Source organism: Carcharodon carcharias, chromosome 8 (genome assembly GCF_017639515.1).
Source record: "Carcharodon carcharias isolate sCarCar2 chromosome 8, sCarCar2.pri, whole genome shotgun sequence".
Classification (NCBI taxonomy): domain Eukaryota; kingdom Metazoa; phylum Chordata; class Chondrichthyes; order Lamniformes; family Lamnidae; genus Carcharodon; species Carcharodon carcharias.
The window spans coordinates 15,031,987-15,056,170 of record NC_054474.1 but is presented as its reverse complement, the minus strand read 5'-3'; the positions used below and the strand labels follow the sequence as shown (position 1 = coordinate 15,056,170).

General features: G+C 47.4%; 1 protein-coding gene across 1 annotated transcript in view; it reads right to left on the bottom strand.

Moving 5' to 3' along the window:
* LOC121281261 (platelet-derived growth factor receptor beta-like) overlaps nt 1-24,184 on the bottom strand; it is a 79,388-nt gene continuing 55,204 nt past the window's right edge. The window contains exons 13-23 of the mRNA XM_041194101.1: nt 22,391-22,495; nt 19,981-20,091; nt 18,207-18,360; nt 14,371-14,537; nt 11,952-12,070; nt 10,471-10,593; nt 9,541-9,652; nt 8,491-8,590; nt 5,998-6,103; nt 4,812-5,056; nt 1-2,947 (exon numbers count right to left, since the gene is read on the bottom strand). Of these exons, the coding sequence (XP_041050035.1) occupies nt 2,812-2,947; nt 4,812-5,056; nt 5,998-6,103; nt 8,491-8,590; nt 9,541-9,652; nt 10,471-10,593; nt 11,952-12,070; nt 14,371-14,537; nt 18,207-18,360; nt 19,981-20,091; nt 22,391-22,495 (1,478 nt within the window). The 3' untranslated portion in view covers nt 1-2,811. The remainder of the gene's footprint in view (nt 2,948-4,811; nt 5,057-5,997; nt 6,104-8,490; nt 8,591-9,540; nt 9,653-10,470; nt 10,594-11,951; nt 12,071-14,370; nt 14,538-18,206; nt 18,361-19,980; nt 20,092-22,390; nt 22,496-24,184) is intronic.

The following is a 24,184-nucleotide window of genomic DNA, read 5'->3' as shown; positions in this document are numbered from 1 at the left end:
ACTCACACACACACACAGACTCACACACACGCACACAGACTCTCACAACACACAGACACACACACACACACATGGCGGAATCTTGTGAAGCTCCCAGGAGTGGGAACATGGCACATGGGGGCCATTAATTGAGTGGGAGGCAAAATATCAGCTTCCCAACAGCGGAATGAAAGTTGGTTATTAAATTAGTGCTGGATTGAGGGTGATTGTGCTTTCCGGCTGCTAGCGGTGGGAACTTATTTTTAGTACATTAACATGTCACACATGCTCATTAAAACACAACTTTTCCAGGTTAAATTGTACTATTGGAATTAAGTAGGCAGCAAACAAGAAACACATGCCTTCAGATTAACGACCGGTTAAAGGTGACGTGCAGCAGGTGAGGTAATCTTCCTGGTGGATTTGGAGCTGCTTTTCTTGTTAGGGAAGCTTTGTTGAATTGGGGGAGAAGAGACACAGATGCATCGAGATTGGGGGGGGGGGGGTGCAGCTGTGAAAGGGGAAAGGGGCATGGCTGACCGGGGGATGTGACAACCCTACGAAGGCTCCTAGGGATAGAGGGACGAAGCTGGACTACACAGGGAAGGTCAATGTCTGCAGATCATAGGCCGAGCGTGATTGTGGGGAAATAAAGTTCAATGGTGAAGTCCTGAGAGTTGAGGTTAATAGAAGGCAGGTCAAGGATGATAGAGGGAGGGTCGAAGATGACGGATGGCAGGTCGATGGTTATGGGGGGACCGGTCCAGTGTGCTGGGGAGCTGAGCAACGGTAATGGGCGGGGCTGGTGCCAGGGATATTCTAGGTTGAATGATAGTTGGTCAAGGGTGTTGGAGGGGCTGGGGGTGGGAGTGGGTTGAGGGTCACTGAAGGCAGGGCAAGGGCGATGGAACGAAGTGCCAGACAGGCCCATGACACCCTCAGTACATCCAGATTCCAGCCAGAATGAGGGCCCTGCAAGATCTCTGTATCTCCTCATGAGATGTCACTGGGTACATGGCATATGAATTACTTCTTGGCGAATGGTTTCGCTACCCACATGGAAAAAGCAGCTAAAGGCAGAAAAAAAAACCAAGAACCACCACAAACCAAACTTCAGACAAATTGCAAGAAATACTTTCAGAAAAGTCAGCAATCTTTGGATGGAAGATTTTTTTTCCCGTTACTGACCAATTCCTCACTTTGTGCAGCAGCCTAGCGCAAATGGAGTTATTTTCAAATGAATGCAGTTCCTTAGAATTTACAGCACAGAAACAGGCCATTCGGCCCAACTGTGTCACGCGGGTGTTTAACCTCCTCACAAGCCTCCTCCTCCTCCCCCCTTCTACATCTAACCTTATCAGAATAACCTTCTGATTCCTTTCAGATGAATGTGTTTATCTAGCTTCCCCTTGGATGCATCCATGCCACTTGATTCATCTACTCTCCTGATGAATGGTTGGTCCATGAAGGCAGAAGTGACCTTGGATCTGCTGAAATCGAAGGGTTAAATGTTGCTTCCCCTACTTATGGTCAAGTTTGTGATTCTTGGTGGCAGGAGTTCCATTATTAATGTTTCATTTTGGTAGGGGGTTTAAGGTTAAATGTCCGCTCCATCTCATAGGCATAGACACAAGCATTTTAAAACATTGACATCATGGAGACATTTTCAAAATAAACAAAACTGCATGACAAAGGCATCATATTTACAATATTTGCTTAGAAAAAGAAAAATAATTCCATTATATAGTCTCGTTTTGTGCAAAAAATATGCTACTTATATGGTGAAATGTAATGGGCAGGAATAATCTCAATAGATGCAATATAATACAAACTTGACAACTACTCTGGATCCTTCTACCCTGAAAATGTTTTTACTCCAGATCAGAACCAGAGTAAGGTCCCACTGTGAGGAAATAAATCTTTGAAAATTGTGAAGACAAGTTACTGTCACAACAGTTAAATGACCTTAACATGGTTTTTCCCACTTAGGTCAATGGTACGGATGTATAATAGTCCTTAAAGCACAGTGACCTCTTCATTCTGCCACTCTCTAATGCTGTCCAAGGCCAAGCTATGCATAACTTAACACAGGACGAGCATTCCAATTCAACACCAAGTTCAGATCCCCATGATCCCAAACCCAAGGAAGATCGCGATGCATCTTTTAAGACTGAGAAGTCTTGATGGTGAGCCAAAGCACCATAGTGCATGACACTAATAGAGAGCATATCTCAGGACAAGGCACAAAGCCTGATTGGTGACAAGTTTGGGTTTTAAAAGCCCACAGATTGCAAAGAGGAAGGGAGACTGAGGAGGAGTGGAGCCACACAATCTCGGAGGGCAGGGGACTGAGGGAGTTGAAGAATCTCACTGTTTGGAGATAGAGGGAGAAGGGATGAATTCAGAGAGTGGGAGACAGTGCAATTGGTCTTAATTTCAACATGGTAAGGCTCCAGGGAACAGAAAGGTGGTGTAGGACATGGAGTCGGAAATTGTAAACGAACATCATGACTTAACATAAAACCCTGTTCCAGTGACAATCCCACGTCCAGCAAATGAGAGACTAAATAGAACGGTCACATTTCCCCCAGATACACATGCACATTTTAAAATCTAAGCCCTGCTCAGTGGATGATGGACATGTTTACAGTAGGGACTCTTCGTGTCATGAAGATTTTCACATTATTATCCTGATATTCTACGTGCCCCGATTCCCATGGGATGAACCAGGCAACACGTTCGATCGAGATTTTTCTCACAGAGTTTCTACTTCAGATAAAGTTGAAAGTTCTGAGGGAGTTCTACAGTGAAGGCAGTTCCAGGGTGTGAAGATTACAGGAAGCTGTCCTCTACATCGGGCAGGTTGGGATCACCTTCAGCATCCATCTCAAGCTCTTTTGGGGCCTCAGTCGTCTGAGCAGAATCGCTGGTGTCAGTAGGCTCTCCATTCTCCACACAGACAAGGGAACTGAAACAAGAGAACCGAGAGAATGTGCCTCAATAATCCTTTCCACTCCTTAATGGAGTTAATGTTTTATTTTTAATAATGAATTCAGGTGAAGGGCCAACAACCATAATGTAGGAGATCAGCAAACTTACAAAGAAGAGGAGAGAAGGTGATGTCAATCAGAAGGTGCTGGTTCGGCCAGGGGTCAATAACCAAATTAGCTCAAATTTAAAAAAAAGAACTTGCATTTTTATAGTGCCTTTTACAACCTAACGACATCCCAAAGCATTTGCAGCTAATAAAGTCCTTTTGAAGCGTGGACACTGTTGTAAACATAGGAAGACCAGCGGCCAATTTACACACAGCAAGCTCCCACAGAGAGCAAAGTGATAATGTCCAGATAACCTGATGGCATTATTTTGAGGGATAATCACTGGCCCAGGACACTGGGGAGAACTCCCCTGCTCTTCTTCAAAATATCACCATGGGATCTTTTACATCCACCTGAGAGGGCAGATGGGGCCTCAGTTTAATGTCGTATTTGAAAGATGGCACCTCCAGCAGTGCAGCAATCCTTCAGCGCTGCACTGGAGTGTCAGCCGGGGTTTTACATTCAATTCTCTGGAGAGGAGCTGGAGCCCACGACCTTCAGACTCAGAGATGAGAGAGAGAGAAAGTGCTACCTACTGAGCCGCTGACGGCATTAAGATTGGGGGGGTGGGGGGTAGAAATGACTGGCTGAAATACTATTGGCTGTTCACAACCTTGGTGTCATATTTAATTCGGAGATGAGTGTCCAACCAGATATCATGCCATCATTAAGATGTTTACATCTGTAACATCAGCTGACTTTTCCCTTGCCTCAGCTCCTCTGCTGCATCCCTCTTCCGTGCATTTGTTACCTCTAGACTGGACTACTCTGACACACTCCTGGCTGGTTCCCCCGCATTCCGCCCTCTGTAAACTTGACGTTGACCAAAACACGGTCTAACTCGCCTAACTCGCATCGAGACCCACTCAGCCATCAGCCCCTGTGCTTGCTGACCTACGCTAACTCCTGATTCAGCAACGCCTCAATTTTAAAATGCGCACCCTGGGTTTTCAGATCCCTCCGAGGCCTCGCCCCTCTCCATCTCTGTAACCTCCTCTAGCCCCCAAAACCTGAGATACCTACTCCAGTTCTGGCCCTCTTGTCCCATTTTTGATTTTAGCCGCTCCACCATTGGCAGCCATGCCTTCAGCCACCTGGGCATAGTAGGCTCTGGAATTGCCTCCCTGAACTCTCCACCTCTCTTCCCTAAACCTCCCCACCTCTCTTCCCTAAACCTCCCCACCTCTCTTCCCTAAACCTCCCCACCTCTCTTCCCTAAACCTCCCCACCTCTCTTCCCTAAACCTCCCCACCTCTCTTCCCTAAACCTCCCCACCTCTCTCTCTCCTATTTTAAGAAGCTCCTTAAACCCTACACCTCTAACCAAGCTTTTCACCAGCTGCCCCGATATTGCCATGTCTCTCAGTGTCAAATTTTGTTTGATAATGTTCCTATGAGGTGCTTTGGAGTGTCTTACTACGGTAAAGGTGCTATATAAAATGCAAGTTGTCGTTATGTGGGTAATTAGAGATTAAAACAAAACTGGAACTCACGAAAGCAGTGCAGGATAAAACTAGGGCAAACAGAGCTACAGAAAATCAGGAAAAATGTAAAAAGCAGTGGGGGAGATGAACAGGGAGCTCACAAAACAGGGAATGATACATCACAGAGGGAGAGAGCACAGGTACAATGGGCCGAATGGGCCAGCTTTCTGTGCTGCAAGATTATATGATTGATTCGCCGCCGCTTGAAGCTTCGAGAACATGCTGGACCTTGACGTGACTTGATTCTTTACCTCGGCCTAGTCCCTGTGGCTGACTCGCTCAGGGAGTTCTCCATCGGACCGCTGGGGTCTGTGGACTCCTCACAGGGTTCTGGGTCAGGCAGTGGGATGATGTAACCATTATCAGTGCCGTTGAGCAGACCCTCTGTGCAGTTGGAGTAGATCACGTTGTCGTTGACTTGGAAGAACTTAACCTCAGTGCGAGACATCGCTGGGTGATCGCTCTTCAGGAAATCCTGGTTAACCTGAGCATATTTCTAGAGGAGGCAGGTGTGAGGTGTGGGGGGGGGAGTGGGGGTGGGGGGAGGGCACAAAAACAGCATTTCAGACATGTGGCCATTGGCAAATTCCACCCCTTCCTTTACCTTCAAATTTACCATCTCGTCATTCATTCCCCCTTATGTTCCATCATGGTCAGAGTTACCAGGTTTAAGCGTGCACACAATGCTGGTATTGGCACATCTGGGATTGGGGGGGTGGGCTGGTGGTAACTAGTACAGGCACAGCAGTAAGGGTTGAGGTGGGGTGAAGCCAATATATGTTTTCAGGGAAGGAGTTGGGACAAGACGAGAGCAACCGATTGTATACTTGAAGGCACATCTCTGTTGTTTTGGACCATTAGCATTTTTTTAATAATCTCATCCTGGGGATGTGGGACTCACTGGTGAGGCCAGCACTTCTTATTACCCATCCCTAATTGCCCTTGAGAAGGTGGTGGTGAGCTGCCTTCTTGAGCCGCTGTAGTCCCTGTGGTGTAGGTACACCCACAGTGCTGCTGGCGAGGGAGTTCCAGGATTTTGACCCAGCGACAGTGAAGGAATGGTGATATATTTCCAAGTCAGGACTGGCTTGGAGGGGAATTTGCAGGCACTGGTGTTCCCATGCAGCTGCTGCCATTGCCTTTCTGGGTGGTAGATGTCGTGGGTTTGGAAGGTGCTGTCTAAGGAGCCTTGGTGAGTCGCTGCAGTGCATCTTGTAGATGTTTACACACTGCTGCTACTGTGCGTCAGTGGTGGAGGGACTGAACGTTGAAGGTGGTGGATGGGGTGGCGATCAAATGGGCTGTTTTGTCCAGAATGATCTTGAACTTCTTGAAAATGGTTGTAACTACACCCAGGTGTATAATGTTGGTACCAATAAAGCATGCAAGTAAATATTACAAGAGTAAAATCTGTATTTCATTCAATGTTATATTTACCTTCTTGTAGCCCTCAGTAAGCAGGTTTCCCATGTACTGTACTAAATTCGAGAAAGAAGGTCTCTTCTCAAACTCATCATTCCAACATTTTTGCATGATTTGATATCTGCAACATCATTTCAAACACAAGCTATTATAAGTTAGGCCCAAGGGTAACATTCCGCCTCATCTTACCTTCCCCTCCCTCCGTCTCCCCTCCCTCCATCTCCCCTCCCTCCATCTCCCCTCCTTCCATCTCCCCTCCCCCTCGCTCTGTCTCCCTCCAAACTGTGGGACTCCTCACCTCCCTCAGTCTCCCCTCTCCAAGTTCCCCTCCAAACTCTGGAATTCCTCTCCTCCCTCAGTCTCTCCCCCCTCAGCCACCCTCTCCCTCAGCCTCCCCTTCCAAACTGTGGGACACTTCCCTTCCGTCCGCCTCCCCCACCCTCAGCTTCCCACACCAAACTGTGGTACTCCTCCCCCCTCCAAACTGTGGAATTCCTCTCCTCCCTCAGTCTCTCTTCCCACAGCCTCCCCTTCCAAACTGTGGGACTCCTCCCCTCCCTCATTCTCCCCTCCGAATTGTGGGACCATAAGACCATAAGACATAGGAGCAGAAGTAGACCATTCAGCCCATCGAGTCTGCTCTGCCATTCAATGAGATCATGGCTGATCTGATAATCCTCAACTCCACTTTCCTGCCTTTTCCCCATAACCTTGATTCCCTTACTGATTAAAAATCTGCCTATCTCAGCCTTGAATATACTTAATGACCTGGCCTCTACAGCCCTCTGCAGTAAAGAATTCCACAGATGGACTACTATCTGAGAGAAGAAATTCCTCTTCATCTCTGTTTTAAATGGGCATCCTCTTACTCTGAGATTATGCCCTCTGGTCCTAGACTCTCCCACAAGGGGAAACAACCTCTCAGCATCTACCCTGTCAAGCCCCCTAAGAATCTTATCTGTTTTAATAAGGTTACCTCTATTCTTCTAAACTCCAGTGAGTACAGGCCCAGGCTACTCAATCTCTCCTCATAAGAAAATCCCTCCATCCCCAGGATCAACCTAGTGAACCTTCTCTGGACTGCCTCCAATGCCTGTCTATCTTTCCCCAGGTAAGGGGACCAAAATTGTTCACAGTATTCTCGGTGTGGTCTAACTAATGCCTTGTATAGTTTTAGCAAGACTTCCCTATTTTAATACTCCATTCCTTTTGAAATAAAGGCCAACATTCCATTTGCCTTCCCTATTACCTGTTGAACTTGTATGTTAGCTTTTTGGACCCCCAAATCCCTCTGTGCTGCAGCTTTCTGCAGTCTTTCTCCATTTAAATAATATTCACCTCTTCTATTCTTCCTGCCAAAGCGCATAACCTCACATTTTCCCACCTTATATTCCATCTGCCACATTTTTGCTCACTCACTTAACCTGTCTATATCCCTCTGTAGACTCTTTGTGTCCTCCTTACCACTTGCCTTCCCACCTATTTTTGTGTCATCCGCACAACTGGCGATAGCACATTCACTTCCCCCATCCAAGTCATTTATATTGTAAATAATTGTGGCTGCAGCACTGATCCCTGTGGCATTCCACTAGTTACAGGTTGCCATCCTGAAAATGCTCCCCCCCCACCGCTGTATCTCAACTCTCTGTTGTCTAATAGTTAGACAATACTCTATCCATACTAATATACTACCCCCAACACCATGGGCTCTTGTCTTATTAAGGTACCTTATGTGTGGTACCTTATCGAACGCCTTTTGGAAATCCAAATATATTACATCTACTGGTTCCCCTTTGTCTATCCTGCTTGTTACCTCCTCAAAGCATCCTAATAAATTTGTCAGGCATGATTTCCCCTTCATGAAGCCATGCTGGCTCTGCTTGATTAGATTATGCATTTCTAAATGCTCTGCTATTACATCCTTTATAATAAACTCCAACATGTTAAGCTAACTGGCCTATAGTTATCTTTTTGTTTTTTGTCTCCCTCCCTTTTTGAATAAGGGTGTTACATTGGCCGTTTTCCAATCCTCTGGGACTTTTCCAGAATCTAAGGATTCTTGGAAGATCACTACCAGTGCATCCACTATCTCTGCAGCTACTTCCTTTAATATCCTAGGATGCAACCCATCAGGCTCAGGGGACTTATCGGCCTTTAGCCCCATTAGTTTCCCCAGTACTTTTTCTCTAGTGATAGTTATTGTATCTATTTCCTCCCCCCCCGTTTTGCTGCATGATTATTTAGTATTTTTGGTGTGCTGTTAGTGTCTTTTACGTGAAGACTGATCATCTCCCTTCACTCCGCCTTCCCTCCCTCTTACATTGTGCAGGTTTTTAAAAATTAGAATTTGGTGGCCCCCACTCGCTCCTTCATTCACCCCAGGCTCTTTCCCTCCCGCTCTTTTCAATCTGAGGGCTGTGCTGGTCCTCCCAGCCCTTCCTCGATCTCAATCATCATTCCTGCTTCTCCGGGCTGTGCCTGGCTCAGCAGCTCCTGATGTTTACTCACATTTCATCGGAGGCGTAGTGAGGTTTAGGCATTCTGTAACCACGCCTTATGGCGTTGTAGAATTGGTCATTAACGGGAAGTTCCGGGTACGGTGTCCCACCTTGAAAAAGAAGGAAAGAGACAGGAAGGAAAATGAAAAAGTAAATGAGAGAGAGAGAGACAGAGAAAGAATGAGGAGTGAGAAAGGAGCGTAAGGAGTGTAAGGAAGGAAGAAAAGAAAGAAGCTATCATTACTTAGACATCAAACATCAATTTGATTTCATTGTTACTGACGTAAGACTCGGTCTAGTCATCAGATCGAATTTAAAGACTGCATTTATATAGCGCCTTTCACAATCTCAGGTCATTCTGAAGCACGTTATAGCCCATGAGCACTTTTGAAGTGCAGGCACTGTTGCAACGTTGGAAGTGTAGCAGCCAATTTGTGCACAGCAAGATCACACATGCAGTGATGTGATGATGATCAGACAATCTTTTTTTTTTCCAAAGTGATGGTGGTTGAGGGATAAATACTGGTTCTGGACACTGGGGAGGACACACCTGCTGTTTCCTCGAGTGGTCCCATTTTAACATTCAACCTGAACGATGGCCCCTCTGACAGTGCAGCACTCCCTCAGCACTGGATTGTGTGCTCACGTCTCTGGAGTGAGAAACGAACCCCCAACCTTCTGATTTAAAGGCAAGTGAGTGTGCTACCCACTAAAGCACGGCAGCTAACCAATTAATTCCAGCCTCTGGAAGCCTCAGCAGAGCCGATCTTGTCGCCAGCTCCTCATCAGGGGCTTGGAGAGAACATAGAAACAGGAGGAGGCCATTCAGCCCCTCGAGGCTGCTCTGCCACTCAGTGAGATCACGGTTGATCTGTATTTTAACTTCAAGTGTTGCGTAAGGTAGATGTAACTCAGTAGGAGAGTGCACTGAGATGACAAGATGTGTGATTTACCAGGACTCCATTTAGCAATAATCCTGAATTTTCTCCCCAAACACTGGAGTGCCCTCAGAGATGCAAGAAAGTCAGAGGGGAAAGAGAGATGTTTGGAGGTGCCTTACCAAGGGTGAAGATCTCCCAGAGCAGGACTGCATAGGACCAGACGTCACTCAGCGTGGTGTACAGGTTGTTGAAAATGCTCTCTGGCGCCATCCATTTCAGAGGCAAAAAGGTCTGGGAACCAGATCAGTTAATAGTTACTAACCAGGTTACCATTTGAACTTAGACCCAACGATGACAAAATGAAGAAGAAAAGCAAAAGCAACGAAAGGAACACGTTGTGACCTGAACTGATAACATGCAACCAGGCATCCCACATGACAACTAGTGCCCCAGTGGGCCTCTTCAGCCATCTTTGGACTTATGGAGGACAATCCTCCTCGCTAGCGAATGACAATTAGGTTATTCTGCTTTGTGTGTTCTAATTTTAACATGAGAAAGAGGGAGGGGGAAAGGGGGAAGAGAGAGAGAGAGAGGGGGGGACAGGGAGAGAGAGAGAGGGGGAGGGAGGGAGAGAAAGAGGGGGAGGGACAGGGAGAGAGAGGGGGAGAGAGAGAGAGAGGGGGAGGGAAGGTGTGAGAGAGAGAGGGGAGAGAGAGAGAGAGATGGGGGAGAGAGAGAGAGAGAGGGAGACAGAGAAAGAGAGAGGGAGAGAGAGAGAAAGGTGAAAGAGAGAGAGAGAAAGCAGGGAGAGAGACAAAAAGCGGGGAGAGAGAGAGAAAGCGGGGAGAGAGAAAGGGGGATGGAGAAAGTTGAGGAGAGGGAAAGGGGGAGAGAGAAAGGAGAGGAGAGAGAGAGAGAGAAAGAGAGAGAAGAGGAGAATAGGGAAGAGAGAGTGAGAGGCGGAGAGAAAGAGCACAAAGGGGAGACAGAAAGAGAGGGGGAGAAGAGAGATATTTATACAGATAGCGATATTCAGATAGATAGTGACATTTATATGGATAGTATTACTTATACAGATGTGATATTATAATGGATGGCGGGATACTCACACTCCCTCTTGAAATATAATTGGAATCATTCATAATGTCCCGTGCTAATCCAAAGTCACAGATTTTCGCAAGTTTTCCCTCACAGATCAGCACATTCCTTGCTGCTAAATCGCGATGGACACACTGTCAAAACAAAAAAAAAAATCAATTTATTACCAGTCCACAATAATACACCAGGTGTTGTAATATGGGTTCTTTAGATATCTCAATGATGAGATCTTGAGACTTGTATATTTAAACATGAAACTTTTATTGTTAACCTTTAACTATTTACAGATCCCAGGTCACTGTCATACATGGTGCTGTTACCTCCATGCAGGCTGGTTCCAGAGAGTTCTCTCTAGACTGTTCTCTCAGTCTATTACCATGTGACTCTATACATCATACCTTGGGTGGTGCTATTCTCCAGTCCCACATTAACCCTTGCTCTGCAGAGCACCATTACATTACAATGGCATGTAGGCACATATAACATCATACTACACCAGAAACCCAGTGACATCATTAGGAACTGGGCAGGGAATGCCAGTGACATCATCAGGAACTGGGGCAGAGGATCCCCAGAAATCCAATGATATCATCAGGAACTGACAGGGCATCTGGTGGGGTGCGGGATTTTTGAATTGTTTGACCTGATTGTCTGTGAGTATTCACAGCCAATGAGTTCCAGCAACAATCCATCTCATCGGAAGCAACAGCACTCATCTGAGATTTGGGGGACAGAACACTGCACCCTATCGTTAACCCTGGGGGAGTAGTGGGACCTCTAACCAACATTCTCCATCCCCCACACCAACCCCCCTTGCTACCCCCACTACCTCCAGTTAATGAGGACTGTCCCAGCTGATCAGGGATTGGTTGCCAGTTTGGTGAAATACAAGTTACAACTTGGTACCCGGAGGAGGCTGGGCAAGGATTGAAGAGCCAACATAAAAATTTGGTAATCTGGCTTAGTGTGTGTCCTCTTTTGTCTTCCTCCTCTACTGTCCCTCACCCCTCCACATTCCCCTTTCCCTGGTTCCACACAACAGGCAGCCAACACACAGTGGAGAGTCTGACCAATAAATCTGGGCTGAGAGTGTGAAACTGACAGCACAGACCCCATCAGACACACATAGGCAGAGACGGAGTGACACAGGCAGAGGCAAGAGGCTTTAGGGAGACTGTCATGGGCACAGGCCGGCAGAGTGACTGATACAGGCAGAGAGACCGACACAGAGACAGTCAGACAGATGCATAGACACAGACACACAAACAGAGCGAGACAGACAGACAGAGCCAGGCACACAGAGACCCAGACACAGATACAGGAACAGAGAGGCAGAGACAGAGAGGCAGATAGACAGACAGGTACAGAGACAGAGACACAGACAGACAGACAGAAAGACAAAATTATAATTTTAACCTTAGTAAGGGGGAGAGAGAGAGACAGACAGACACGCACACAGAGACACGGACAGAGACAGATTTGAATGGCTTACATTTTTTAGTGAGAGGAATTCCATTCCTTGTGCCACCTGATAACTGATTCCGACCAGATCCACGTAGCTCAGTATCGGAGAGTCGCTGATCAGCAGTTTATCCTCTGTGACCTCACGCTCTTTCAAAAGAACATGATAGACTGCGTAAGGGACTTGTCATCATGATGGACTTTGATACATTTTTCAGAAACGCACCAACTTGCATTTCCATAGTGTCTTCCACGACCCCAGGATGTCCAATGTGCTTCACAACAACTGGAGTCTTGAAGTACAGCTGCTGCCATGATGTAGGAAACCCAGCAGCTGTTTTGCCAGTGGCAAAGTGCCCCAAACAATGATGTGATAATGAGCAGATAATTTTTTCGTGACATTGATTGAAGCATAGATATTGGTCCCGGGCACGAGGGAAGACCCCCTGACCCCCCCACCCCCCCCCACCACCACCCCCCCCCCCCCACCCCCCCCCACAACCCCCCCAAACCCCGCCCCCCCCCAACCCCCCTTGCTCTCTTACAGCCATGTGGTCTTTACAGGTGTCAGTTACAGCTCAGTGGGTAGCAACTCACCTCCGAGTCAGAATGTTGTGAGTTCAAGCCCCACTCCAGACACCTGAGCACTAAATCTAGGCTAATTCCCTCAGTGCAGTACTGAGGGAATGCAAAACTGTCAGAGGTGCCCTCTTTCAGATGAGATGTTAACCCAAGGCCCCTTAACCCACTCAGGTGAGCGTAAACGATCAGAAACTGACTGGACCAGCCACTGTCTCTACAAGAGCAGGTCAGAGGCTGGGAATCCTGTGGCGAGTAACTCACCTCCTGACTCCCCAAAGCCTGTCCACCATCTACAGGCACAATTCAGGAGTGTGACGAATACTCCCCACTTGCCTGGATGAGTACAGCTCCAACAACACTCAAGAAGCTTGACGCCATTCAGGACAAAGCAGCCCACTTGATTGGCACCCCATCCACCATCTTAAACTTTCACTCCTTCCACCACCAATGCACAGTGGCAGCAGTGTGTACCATCTACAAGATGCACTGCAGCAACTCACCAAGGCAGCACCACCTAAACCCATGACTGCTACCACCTAGAAGGACAAGGGCAGCAGACACATGGGAACACCACCAACTGCAAGTTCTTCTCCAAGTCACTCACCAATCTGACTTGGAAATATATCGCCGTTCCTTCACTGTCGCTGAGTCAAAATCCTGGAACTGCCTCCCTAACAACACTGTGGGTGTACCTGCACCACATGGACTGCAGCGGTTCAAGAAGACAGCTCACCACCACCTTCTCAAGAATAATTAGGGATGGGCAATAAATGCTGGCTTAGCCAGCGATGCCCACATCCCATGAATGAATAAAAAATGTCACATTGCTGTTTGTGGGAGCTTGCTGTGTGCAAATTGGCTGCTGCGTTTCCTACATAACAACACAGACTACACTTCCAAAACATTTAATTGGCTGGAAAGCCTGAAAGAGCGTCCCAAGGCTGTGAGAGGTGATATAGAAATACAAATCTTTATTTCTTCCTCATTATGTGCTCAGTTCCTGCAGTGGGGCTTGAATCCACAATCTTCCAAGTTTAACTCAGGGTGAATGGACATATTTGATTTTTGTAAAATATTAGATTCTTCTGTGCGTTTAAAATTGTGGATTGCAGTGCTACAAGTAACAGATCTGCAGTGTAAGGCAGCTGTCAGTAGATGGCAGTCACAGTTTGCAGTTCAGGAAGAACAAGAGAGGAAAGATCCCAGGGGGATACACCATGGGGTGGGGGTGGGGGGGGGGGGAAACAAGAGAGGCAAGGCTGAGAGGGAGAGAATGAGGGAGGTTACCAGCTGGAGAGGCTGTTACCCCATTCTAGATGGAGCATTTGAAGAAAAAGAATGAGAGAGGGAAACAATGAAGAAGTTGGGGGTGTGGGGGAGAGAGACAGTGGGGGAGTGGAGGGGAGAGAGGAGGGGGAGAGACGGGGGAATGAGAGAGAGATGGAGGGACATAAAGAGGGGGAGGAAGATATAGTTGAGAGGGAGAGAGAGAGAGAGAGGGTGTGTGAAAGTGAGGGAAAGAGATAGAGAGGGGAAGAGAGATGGAGGGAGGGGTGTGAAAGAGAGAGGTGTTAAATGGATCCAGCTGCTTTCTTTGTTGGAGGGTGTTTATTGACTTAGTTCACAGTCAACACTACTCCAACCCCTCCAGTGTCCCAGCTATCACTATTTATAGGGAATAATTGCCATTAAACCGTAACAATGTAATTAATAAGTCATTGACGAGGGGGATGTGAGAGAGAGAGAGGGGTTTAGAGAGAGAGAGAGAGAAGGGGGAGAAAGACAAAAAGAGAAAAGAAGGAAAGAGAAAGAAAACTTATGAGGAATGTTGGGAGTTGGAATGAGACAGAGACAGTGAGGGGTGTTACCAGTGGAAGAGCTGTTCTCCTGAGAGTATGACCTGTTGTAATCAGGGTGCTCGATGTCGGCGTAGTTTGGTTCATGTTTAGCCTCCAGCATTGGCATGTACTCGAGCTGCTCGTCTTTGGTCATGTCCATGTACCCTCCATCATTCTCAAAGGACAGGGCTACGTAACTGTGGGCGAGAGCGAGAGGGGTGGGTGAGTGAGAGAGACAGAGAGAAAGAGAGGAGCTCATCAGGAATACAGCGTGAGGGCTTGCTGCCCACGTGGTGAAACACTAAACACAGAATGATGCAGCACAGAAAGAGGCCATTCAATCCATCAATCCTGTAAGAGCAATCCAGTCAGGCCCATTCCCCTTCCTCTCCCTCCAGAGCTCTGTAAATGCTATTCTTTTTCAGTATTTATCTAACTCCCTTTTGACAGTTACTATTGAATCTGCTCCCACCGCCCTTTCAGGTAGCGCATTCCAGATCACGACAACCTGCTGCATAAAAAGAAATTCTCACCTTTCCCTCTCTGGTCCTTTTACAGACTGGTGTGAGGGTGACATTGAGAGCCACATCCATCCCTGGCTTGGTTGGCAGGTGTATAAATCGACCCCAGTTCCCTAGGGATGAACGATTGGCGGGGGGGAATTAAAATCAGAAACGTTCCCCCTGCCCTTCATCCAGTGAGCCCTGGCTGAGAATTGTTCCAGAATTCAGCAACACCAGTTGCTCGGGGAAGGTGCCAGTGAAGCCTTAATGGAGCAGCTGGAAATTTATGGCCACCATGTTGTCCAAGGCCAGGTTTGGTGCATTTTCATGTTGGGTTTCTGCAACTATTATTAACCCCGAGCCTTTACCATATTGCGTACAGTAAACATTGCCTGCATGGGGACACGGGAACGAGGGTCAGCATGAGGCCATCTACAATGCACTGTATGATCAAACAGCTTGCCAATAATCATTGGCTGGACCTCACAGGCGACAAGGACTGAGCTACCTGAAGAGGGTTTGGGAGTGTGTGGAACTGGCAACTTCAGGAGAGGAGCCATGAAATCCCTCGGACTTTCTCAACCCTCAGGGGACACATCCAGACACGGACAGGCAGATTTACAATCCATATTCATGAAGGGACCAAGCGCATTGTAGCCAAATTTGCTGGTGATACAAAAATAAGTAGGAAAGCAAGTTGGGAGGAGGATACAAAGAGTCTGCAAGGGGCTATAGACAGGTTAAGCGGGTGTGCATAGACATGCATGCACGGAGATGCATGCACAGGGGCATACAGACACCCACACACATGCATGCACAGAGAGACGCATGCACAGACATGCGCCCACAGAGATGCACGCACAGAGACATACAGACAAACAGACATGCATGCAGAGAGAGATGCAAGCTCACACAGAGATGCTTGCATAGGCATGCACACACAGAGACGCACACACCGGAGTAGAGACGCACATAGGCATGTATGCACAGAGAAATACACGCACACAGAGACACAGGCACAACACACTGCAGCCTACAACAGCAAAGAATGCTGTCTGGCTCCAAGTGCAGGAAGCCAGGAGGATGGGTTGGTCTCTTTGACCTGTGGAGTTTGACACGGTTCTGGCTACATCTGGACCAGAGCCAAAACAAACATCAAGAAAATAAAAACCAAGAATCGGAAACTATTTCCACAATTACACACAGGATAGAAATAACTGGTCATTTGCTAACAGTGTGTTAGGAATTTAAACACCCTTCATTGTTACACTGAAGCCTGCTCGGTTATTAATCCCTTCAGTTTGACCCACAAGCTCTGCCTGTAACAAAACTGCTGAAGACTGGGGAAAATCTCAGTTTAAATTTCAATTATCTTCTGCTTCCTTACTTTTGTTCAATTCCCTCAAAGGATGGGACTATGAAAGTGCGGGAAGCAACCGAGAGGGTCGAGTGAGGGAACTCTCATCATTGGACATATAACACCGGGGATGGGATTCGACTGTACAGGCAATAGTGTTAATCAAAGTCATACAGCACAGGAGGAGGCCACTCAGCCCATTATGACTGTTCTGGTCCTCTGAAAGAGATATGACAATTCGGCTCACTCCGGCTCCTCGTTCAAACTTCTGTAGAGGTGGGGGGGGAAGTGGGGCAGAGAGAGATGATAAAGGGGGAGAGAGAAAGGGGTGGGGAGAGAGAGAGAGTAAGAGAGGGAAAAGGAGAGTGGGGGGGAGAGTGAGAGAAGGGGGCAGCAAGAGAAAGGGATGGGGTAGAGAAAAAGAGAGAAAGGGAGAGAGATCACGAGAACAAGGGAGAGAGAGAGGAGGGAAGGGGAGAGAGAGAGAGAAGGGAGAGGGAGAGACAAGGGAGAGAGAGAGAAAGTGAGGGAGGAGAGAGAGAGAAAGGAAGAGTGGAAAAGAGAGAAAGGGAGAAAGATAAAGAGGAGAGAGAAGGAAAGGAGTGAAAGTAACTGTTCCTTCCCTTCTTGTGGAGTCAATGGTTCCTCTCTGGGAGAGGCACTGTGGATGCCAGGCTGATATCTCTTAATTTATTCTTAGGATGTGGGCATCGCTTGGAATTTATTAACCACCTCTAGATGCTGAGGGGTGGTACTACTTGAACCTTTGGTAGCCGATCGGTGCAATCATTTTTTTTTAAAGGAAGAGATTGTTCTTATAGCTTGAGAGGCCATTAGACCATTTCATAGGGCAGTGAAGAGTCAACAAGGTTGATTTGAGGCTGGAGTCACATATAGGCACAGACTGGGTAAGGGTGGCAGATTTCCTTTCCTAAAAGACATTAGTGAACCAGTTAGGTTTTTAATGATGTGGTGGGTGGGTTAAGCCTGATGCCAGGCCAGAAATGACCAGATCTATTAAATTCCACCTGACAATTGGTGAGATTTGAACTCGTGGGTGTTGATTATTTATGTTGCTTGGTGTTAACAGGACATTAATGACCCCTTTTCAATATTCAAATCAGGATCGTAGAACTCCAGTTATCATGTTACGATGGGACCCTGCACCATGAGCGATGGGGGAGGAAGAGGTTCAACCTCACAAAGTTTGGATTTGTTTTTTGTCTCTGGTTCTGGAGACAGACTCAGGGGTCCGTAAAAATAATCAGGGCCATTCCACCCGGGACCCTCCCAGCTGTCTGTGATTGTCGCCAGTCTTATCCTCCTTGTGACATAGCCCAACGACAGGTCACTTTGCCAATACCATACTCCCGGGGTTGGGGGGGGAGCAGAAACTGGCACCCGACAGGACAGCACTGCCACAATCACTCTCTGGCCCATCTCATCAGCCAGCTCCCCCATTTTAAAAGTCTCATCCTTGTTTTCAAATCCCTCCATGGCCTTGCCCTGTCTACCTCTGTAATCCTCTCCAGCCCTACAGCCCTCCAACATCCCTGCGCTCCTCTAGAACATCCTTGATTTTAACCGTTCCCTCACTGGTGGCTGTGCCTTCAGCTGCCTGGGCCCCAAGTTCTGGAATTCTCTCCCTAAACACCTCTTTCTCCTTTAAGATGTTCTTTAGAACTTACCTCTTTGACCGCTTGTTTTATTCATTCCTAGGATGTGGGCATCTCTGGCAAGGCCAGCACTTGTTGCCCATCCCTTGCTGCCCTCGAAAAGAATGTGGAGAGTCACCTTCTTGAACCACTGCAACCCATGAAGGCAGCTCACCATCACTTTCAAGGGCTATTAGAGATGGGAAACAAATGCTGGCTTTGCCATTGATGCCTACATCCCATGAAAGAAAATTGTTCCACAACTGCCCTGTAAGATGCCTTGGGATGTTTTACCCTGTTACAGCTGCTACGTAGTTGTTATTGTAATGGTAAAGATGTCACGGACATTACCTCTTCATCCTCTCGTTGTAGGAGTTTGTGATGACGGTATTTGACTCTCTCTGCCCTTTGTCAGCGTAATGCTGGAGGAAGGTGTGCTTGTTCCTGTACAGGTAATCCACTAGATCGCCATGGCGACAGTATTCTGTGATGATGTAGATCGGACCTGTCCAAAACAAAGTCACAGTCTCTCACTGAGCATCCAGTCTGCACCAGCCCAGCCCCGTCACACTCCGAGAGTTCAGTGTCTATCACACGACCTCCGTCACCTAATCTATAATCCTCAGGCTGTGAACAGATTCAAGGATATCCTCCAGGGCTTGAATTTTTCGCTCTTTGAGCGAGCGGGTGTGATCAGCAGGCCTGGGAGCGGATGGGAAACGGGCTCTCGACCGTGATTTCACGCCGGCCGGCCAGTTAACGACCACCCAGCGTGAAACGCGCACTGAGAGAGGCTTAGGGCTGCCTGCAGGGGAGGGGGGGGTGGGTGGGGGTGGGTGGGACGAGGGTGGGCACTGACGTCACCGCGGACGCTGGTCAGCGCTTCCAGCGAGCTCCCTGAAGGCAGACAGCTGCTCCCGGGGGAGCTGCAGACCCCCCACCCCCCCGCCCCCCACACCGCACAGAATAAACGAAGCAACAACAATGCTGCAAAATATGTCCATGCAGCACAGACAAGCATCTAAAAGCCTAACTCATAAAAAAAAACCAGGCACCGGATATCTCTTCTGATTTTATTTCCCCACGGATCGAGGTTTGAACAGAAATGTAAAGGCCTCCTGGTCGATCGGCCCGTCCGCCAACCGTAAAAGTGGACGGGCCTTTCAATTGCCTCCTTTACGGGCCTAGTTGCCCACTTAATTGTCGGCGGGCCGCTTCCGTCTGTCGCCTGCGCCCACTGAGCGAGATATCACGCAAGTATGTGATGATGTCAGGACGCTCGCCCGACATCACCTGGAGCTATTTTGTAGCTGGACGGGTCAGATGCATGCCTGCCCGCCGGGCGTTTAAATTCTGGCCCAGGTCTCCCCAGCCCTGACTGCTTCCAACTCTAAAACTCTGACTCAAATTTTAATATTACAACTATAATATCGGGTCGGACACCCGCAGTGGATTCATTAGAGTGAAACATTAATTACCGACACTGAAGATCGCACTTGTGCACAGTTCTGGTCTCCATAGTTGCAAAAAAAAAAAAAGGTTTCCTGGGGCAGCTTTCTGATGAACTGTGGCTGCTTTTTAAGCTTAGTGATAACCTGCATCAGCAGCCTTAGGCCTTCAGTTTGGGCCTTAACACCTGCTGGGCCTGAGGCCTCAGATCCAGAGTAGGCCTGGAGGAGTCCCAGATCCTGCGTAGGCCTGCAAGGCGCCCCACGTCCTGGGAGTTGGCCTGCAGAGGGCTCAGATCATGGGGAGGACCACAGGAGGCCCAGATCCTGGGGGTAGACCTGGAGGGGGTTCCAGGTCCAGGAGGTAGGCCTGCAAGGGGCTAAGGTCCAGGATAGGCCTGGTGGCCCAGAATCAAGGTAGGCCTCGGGGTCCTGTTCCAAGGTAGAGCCAGGGGTCCTGATCCAGGGTAGGGTCGGAGGGCCCTGATAGGCCTTGGGGCCATCACCTTGGGTTCTGGCTCTGTGCAAGTCTTGACCTATACTTAATAAGCATTACTTTTGGCCTTGCACTTTCAGTGGGCCCTGATCGTGGCTTGTCCACTGCCCCTGCTATATGGGGTACTACCTACGAATGAGATCAGAGACGTGAATAATACATGAATGAACTCAATCTTTACCTCCTTTGGTACAGGCTCCTAGTAGATTCACAATATTTAAATGAGGGCCGAGGTGACTCATTATTTTCAGCTCTGACATGAGGGCCTGTTTCTCACTGGTCCTTGCGGTAGCTGTAAATCACAAAGAGGCAACGAATTAGGAATTTGTAGCAATCGGACGCTGGGAGACATTGTGGGTAATTAAATTAATATGTTGAAGTATTTAACCAATTTGCGTCTGAAAGTTACTCTTGAATTTGCTTCCACTGCCCTTTACAAAGTATTGCAGGCCATTCGGTCCAACTGGTCCATGCAGTGCTTATGCTCCACATGGGCCTGCTCCCACTGCTCTTAGCTCACCCTGCCATACCTTCTATTCCTTTCTCCCTCATGAATTTATCTACCTTCCCTTTAAATGCATCTACACTATTTGTTTCAACTACTCCATGAGATTCTGCATCGCCATGACTTACTGCATGCAAAAAAGGACCCTTCTCCTCATTTTCCCTCTGTTTCTTATGCCAATTAACTTAGATCCGTGTCCTCTGGTTACTGACCCTCCTGCTGTTGGAAACAGTTTCTCCTGATTTACTCTATTGAAAACCCATCATGATTTTGACCACCTTTACTACATCTCGCCTGAACCTTCTCTGTGAAGAAGAACGACCCCAGCTTCTCCTGTATCTGCCTCCCCCCTCCGTCCCCGCAGGATCATTCAAGAGACAGCAGGGAGGGACTGTATTTCCAATGAAGGAATAGCTGGATGGGCACTTTTTTTTTATTCATTCATGGGATGTGGGCATCACTGGAGACGCCCATCCCTAATTTCCCTTCTTCAGAGGGCATTTAAGAGTCAACTTGTAGGCCAGACCAGGTAAGGATGGCAGATTTCCTTCCATAAAGGACATTAGTGAACCAGATGGATTTTTACAACAATCGGCAATGGTTTCATGGTCCTCAACAGAGTTTTAATTCCAGATTTTTATTAAATTCAAATTCCACCATTTGCTGTGGTGGGATGCGAACCCAGGTCCCCAGCGTATTACCCTGGGTCTCTGGATTACTAGCCCAGCGACAATACCACTACACCACCACCTCCCTTATTTACAAAAAATATACTGAATACTTCATGACTTAGAATTGGCGGCCTCATGTCCATGTGAAAAGGGGCGCAGTTAGGGGAAACACGCATCCCACAACTCTCCAAATCTCGCTTATGACTCCCAAGTAGCTGCTGTGCACGCCAGCCTCCTTTACCCAGGGACCTTGACTTGGCAGTTGTGCAAAACTAAGTGAGTGGTCCATCAGCTTCAGCTGGTGCGGTGTGGAGATGTCGCCCCTTGTAAGTGCATAAAGATTGGGAATGGCGGATGAGGTGGAATATCGTAGTTAGTAGGGCAATAGCTCAGATGTGGAGACCAGCAAGGTGTGTGACACACCCACAGGCACAGACCTGATGCTTTGTAAGGCTAGTGGCTGGTCACCTGTGAAGACCCTGGCACCTCACACATTATAAGCCCCACAGTAAGCCATGGAAAACTATGACAGCAGATCTGGTAGAAGTAGCTACAAAAAGCAGAACTGGAATTGAAAATAAGGGTAGCGCTACGGACAGAGGACTGAACAGTTCATGGAGCATTAAAGGACATGACATCCACAGAGAAATCAGTTTTGCTTCCTCAAGCTAAGCGACTATAAACTGTATACGGCCCATGAGAGGTCTGATGGGCTAAACGAAACATTGCTTCAAGGGTATTGCAGGTTTATGCTATAGGGACTGATAATCCAGAGAACCTGAGCTCAAATGGGAAGTTTGAGAATTCAAATCTAGCTTTAAAAATCAGGAAAGAAAATGCTGGTGTCAGTAAAAGTCGGCATGAAGCTGTTGGATTATTACTAACATAAGAAATAAGAGCAGCAGTAGGCCATTCGACCCCTCAAGCCTGCTCCGCCAGTCAATAAAATCATGGCTGATGTGGACTTAACTCTACTTTCCTGCCTGTCTCCATAACCCATGATCCACCTAGTTGATCAGAAATCTGGCCTTGTTTGTCTTTTATTGTTAAAAAAAACCCCATCTGGTTCACTCATTTTCTTTCGGGAAGGAAATCTGCCATCCTTACCTAGTCTGGCCCGTATGTGACTTCAGATCCACAGCAAAGTGGTTGACTCTTAATTGCCCTCTGAAATGGCCTAGCAAGCCACTGAGTTTCTATCAAACCTTCTACCAGTGGTTCAACAAGGCACTATCTTCTCAGGATAACTAGGAATAGGAATAATTGTCAACCATAGCAGCAATGCCTACATCCATCTCAATACCAGACAAACAATGATCCTTGACGGTATAGGAAACTGGAAATGAGAATCCCCTTCTGACTGGAGCTTCCCATCAATCTGGCTCCCCTCCCCGTGTGGGTCAGTGTGGACTCACTCTTCAACATCTTTACGGCAACTTTCATGCTGGAGTTGGAGTGACTCAGTCCATGGGCCATTGCTTCAACCACTCTGCCAAAGGCACCAGAGCCCAGCGTGCGACCTGCAAAAGACAATGAGGAAGGATCAGTCTTGTCCAAAACTCACAATCTGAGCTCCCAAGTCAATAATTCCAATGCTTTCCTGGCTGTCCTCCCACTTTCCATAAACTTCAGCTCATTCAAGTCTCTGCTACCCTGTATCCAAACTCGAGAGAGGAGGAGGATGGGCGGGAATTCCAGAGCTTAGGGTCCCAGGCAGCTGAAGACACGGCTGCCAATGGCGGAGAAATTAAAATCAGGGATGCTCAAGCGATCAGAATTGTAGGAGCGCAGAGATCTTCAAGAGCTGTAGGATGGGGAGAGATTACAGAGATAGGAAGGGGGGAGGCCTGGGGGGATTTGAACATGAGGTTGAGAATATTACAATTGAGATATTACTATGCTGGAAGCTGATGTTGGTCAGTGAGCATGGGGCTGATAGATGAATGGGACAGTTTGGTCAACAAACTATAGGTGGACACGGTAAAATGGAGGCCCAATGGTACATGGATTTGTTAAAGAGCAGAGACAAACAGAAGGTGGTCCAGGGTGCATTGTGCCTCCTGCTGCCTAGAACCAGGAACAGGATCAACCATGCAACCTACTCGCCTACGGATCATAACACACAAAACTTCACAGTAACAAGAGAAAGAATTACATTGAATTTACAGCACAGAAAGAGGCTATTCAGCCCAACTGATCTTTCTTTTATTCATTCACGGGATGTGGAATTTGCTGGCCCATCCCCAGTTGCCCTTGAAAAGGTGGTGGTGAGCTGCCTTCTTGAATCTTTGCAGTCCATGTGGTGTAGATACACCCACAGCGCTGTTCGGAAGGGAGTCCCAGGATTTTGACCCAGCGGCAGTGAAGGAAAGGCGATATATTTCCAAGTCAAGGTGGTGAGTGGCTTGGAGCCGAACTTCCAGTTTGCTTTCATTTATGCTCCGTATGAAGCTCCTCCCACCCTACTTCATCTCACCTGATTAACATATCCACCTATTCCTTTCTCCCTTGTCTTAATCTAGCTTTCCCTTCAGTGCACCTACACTATCTGCCTTTAACACTCCTTGTGGTAGCAAATTCCTCATTCTCATCACTCTTGAGTAAAGAAGATTCTCCTGAATTCCTATTGGATTTATTGGTGAATGTCTTATTCCTGTAATTTTGGTTTACCTCACATATGGAAACATCTTCTCTACAAAACCCTTTCTTCATCTTCTCCATTGTTATTATCACAACCGGTGTTAATTCCCGTGTAAACCAAGTCCCAGAGGGAAACTTGACTAACGGGACACAATCTTTCTTTTGGTATTCTGATAACGAGGACAAGATCTCAGCAGTAAGAGGCCCTGTAACACTTTTGGTTTTTTAAAAAAATTAACAGTAGAAGTTTTATTAAAATAAATAAAAGGAAACTTAAGCACACAAGGTTACAGTTACACAATTAAGGTTAGTCTCACAAAACATTTTCCCAATAAACTCTGTACTTGGTCAAAACCACAAGTAAACACCTTCCAGGCAACACTCCCTTATAGATAAAAACAAAAAAACTGCAGATGCTGGAAATCAAAAACTAAAACAGAATTACCTGGAAAAACTCAGCAGGTCTGACAGCATCGGCGGAGAAGAAAAGAGTTGACGTTTCGAGTCCTCATGACCCTTCGACAGAACTTGAGGTTCTGTCGAAGGGTCATGAGGACTCGAAACGTCAA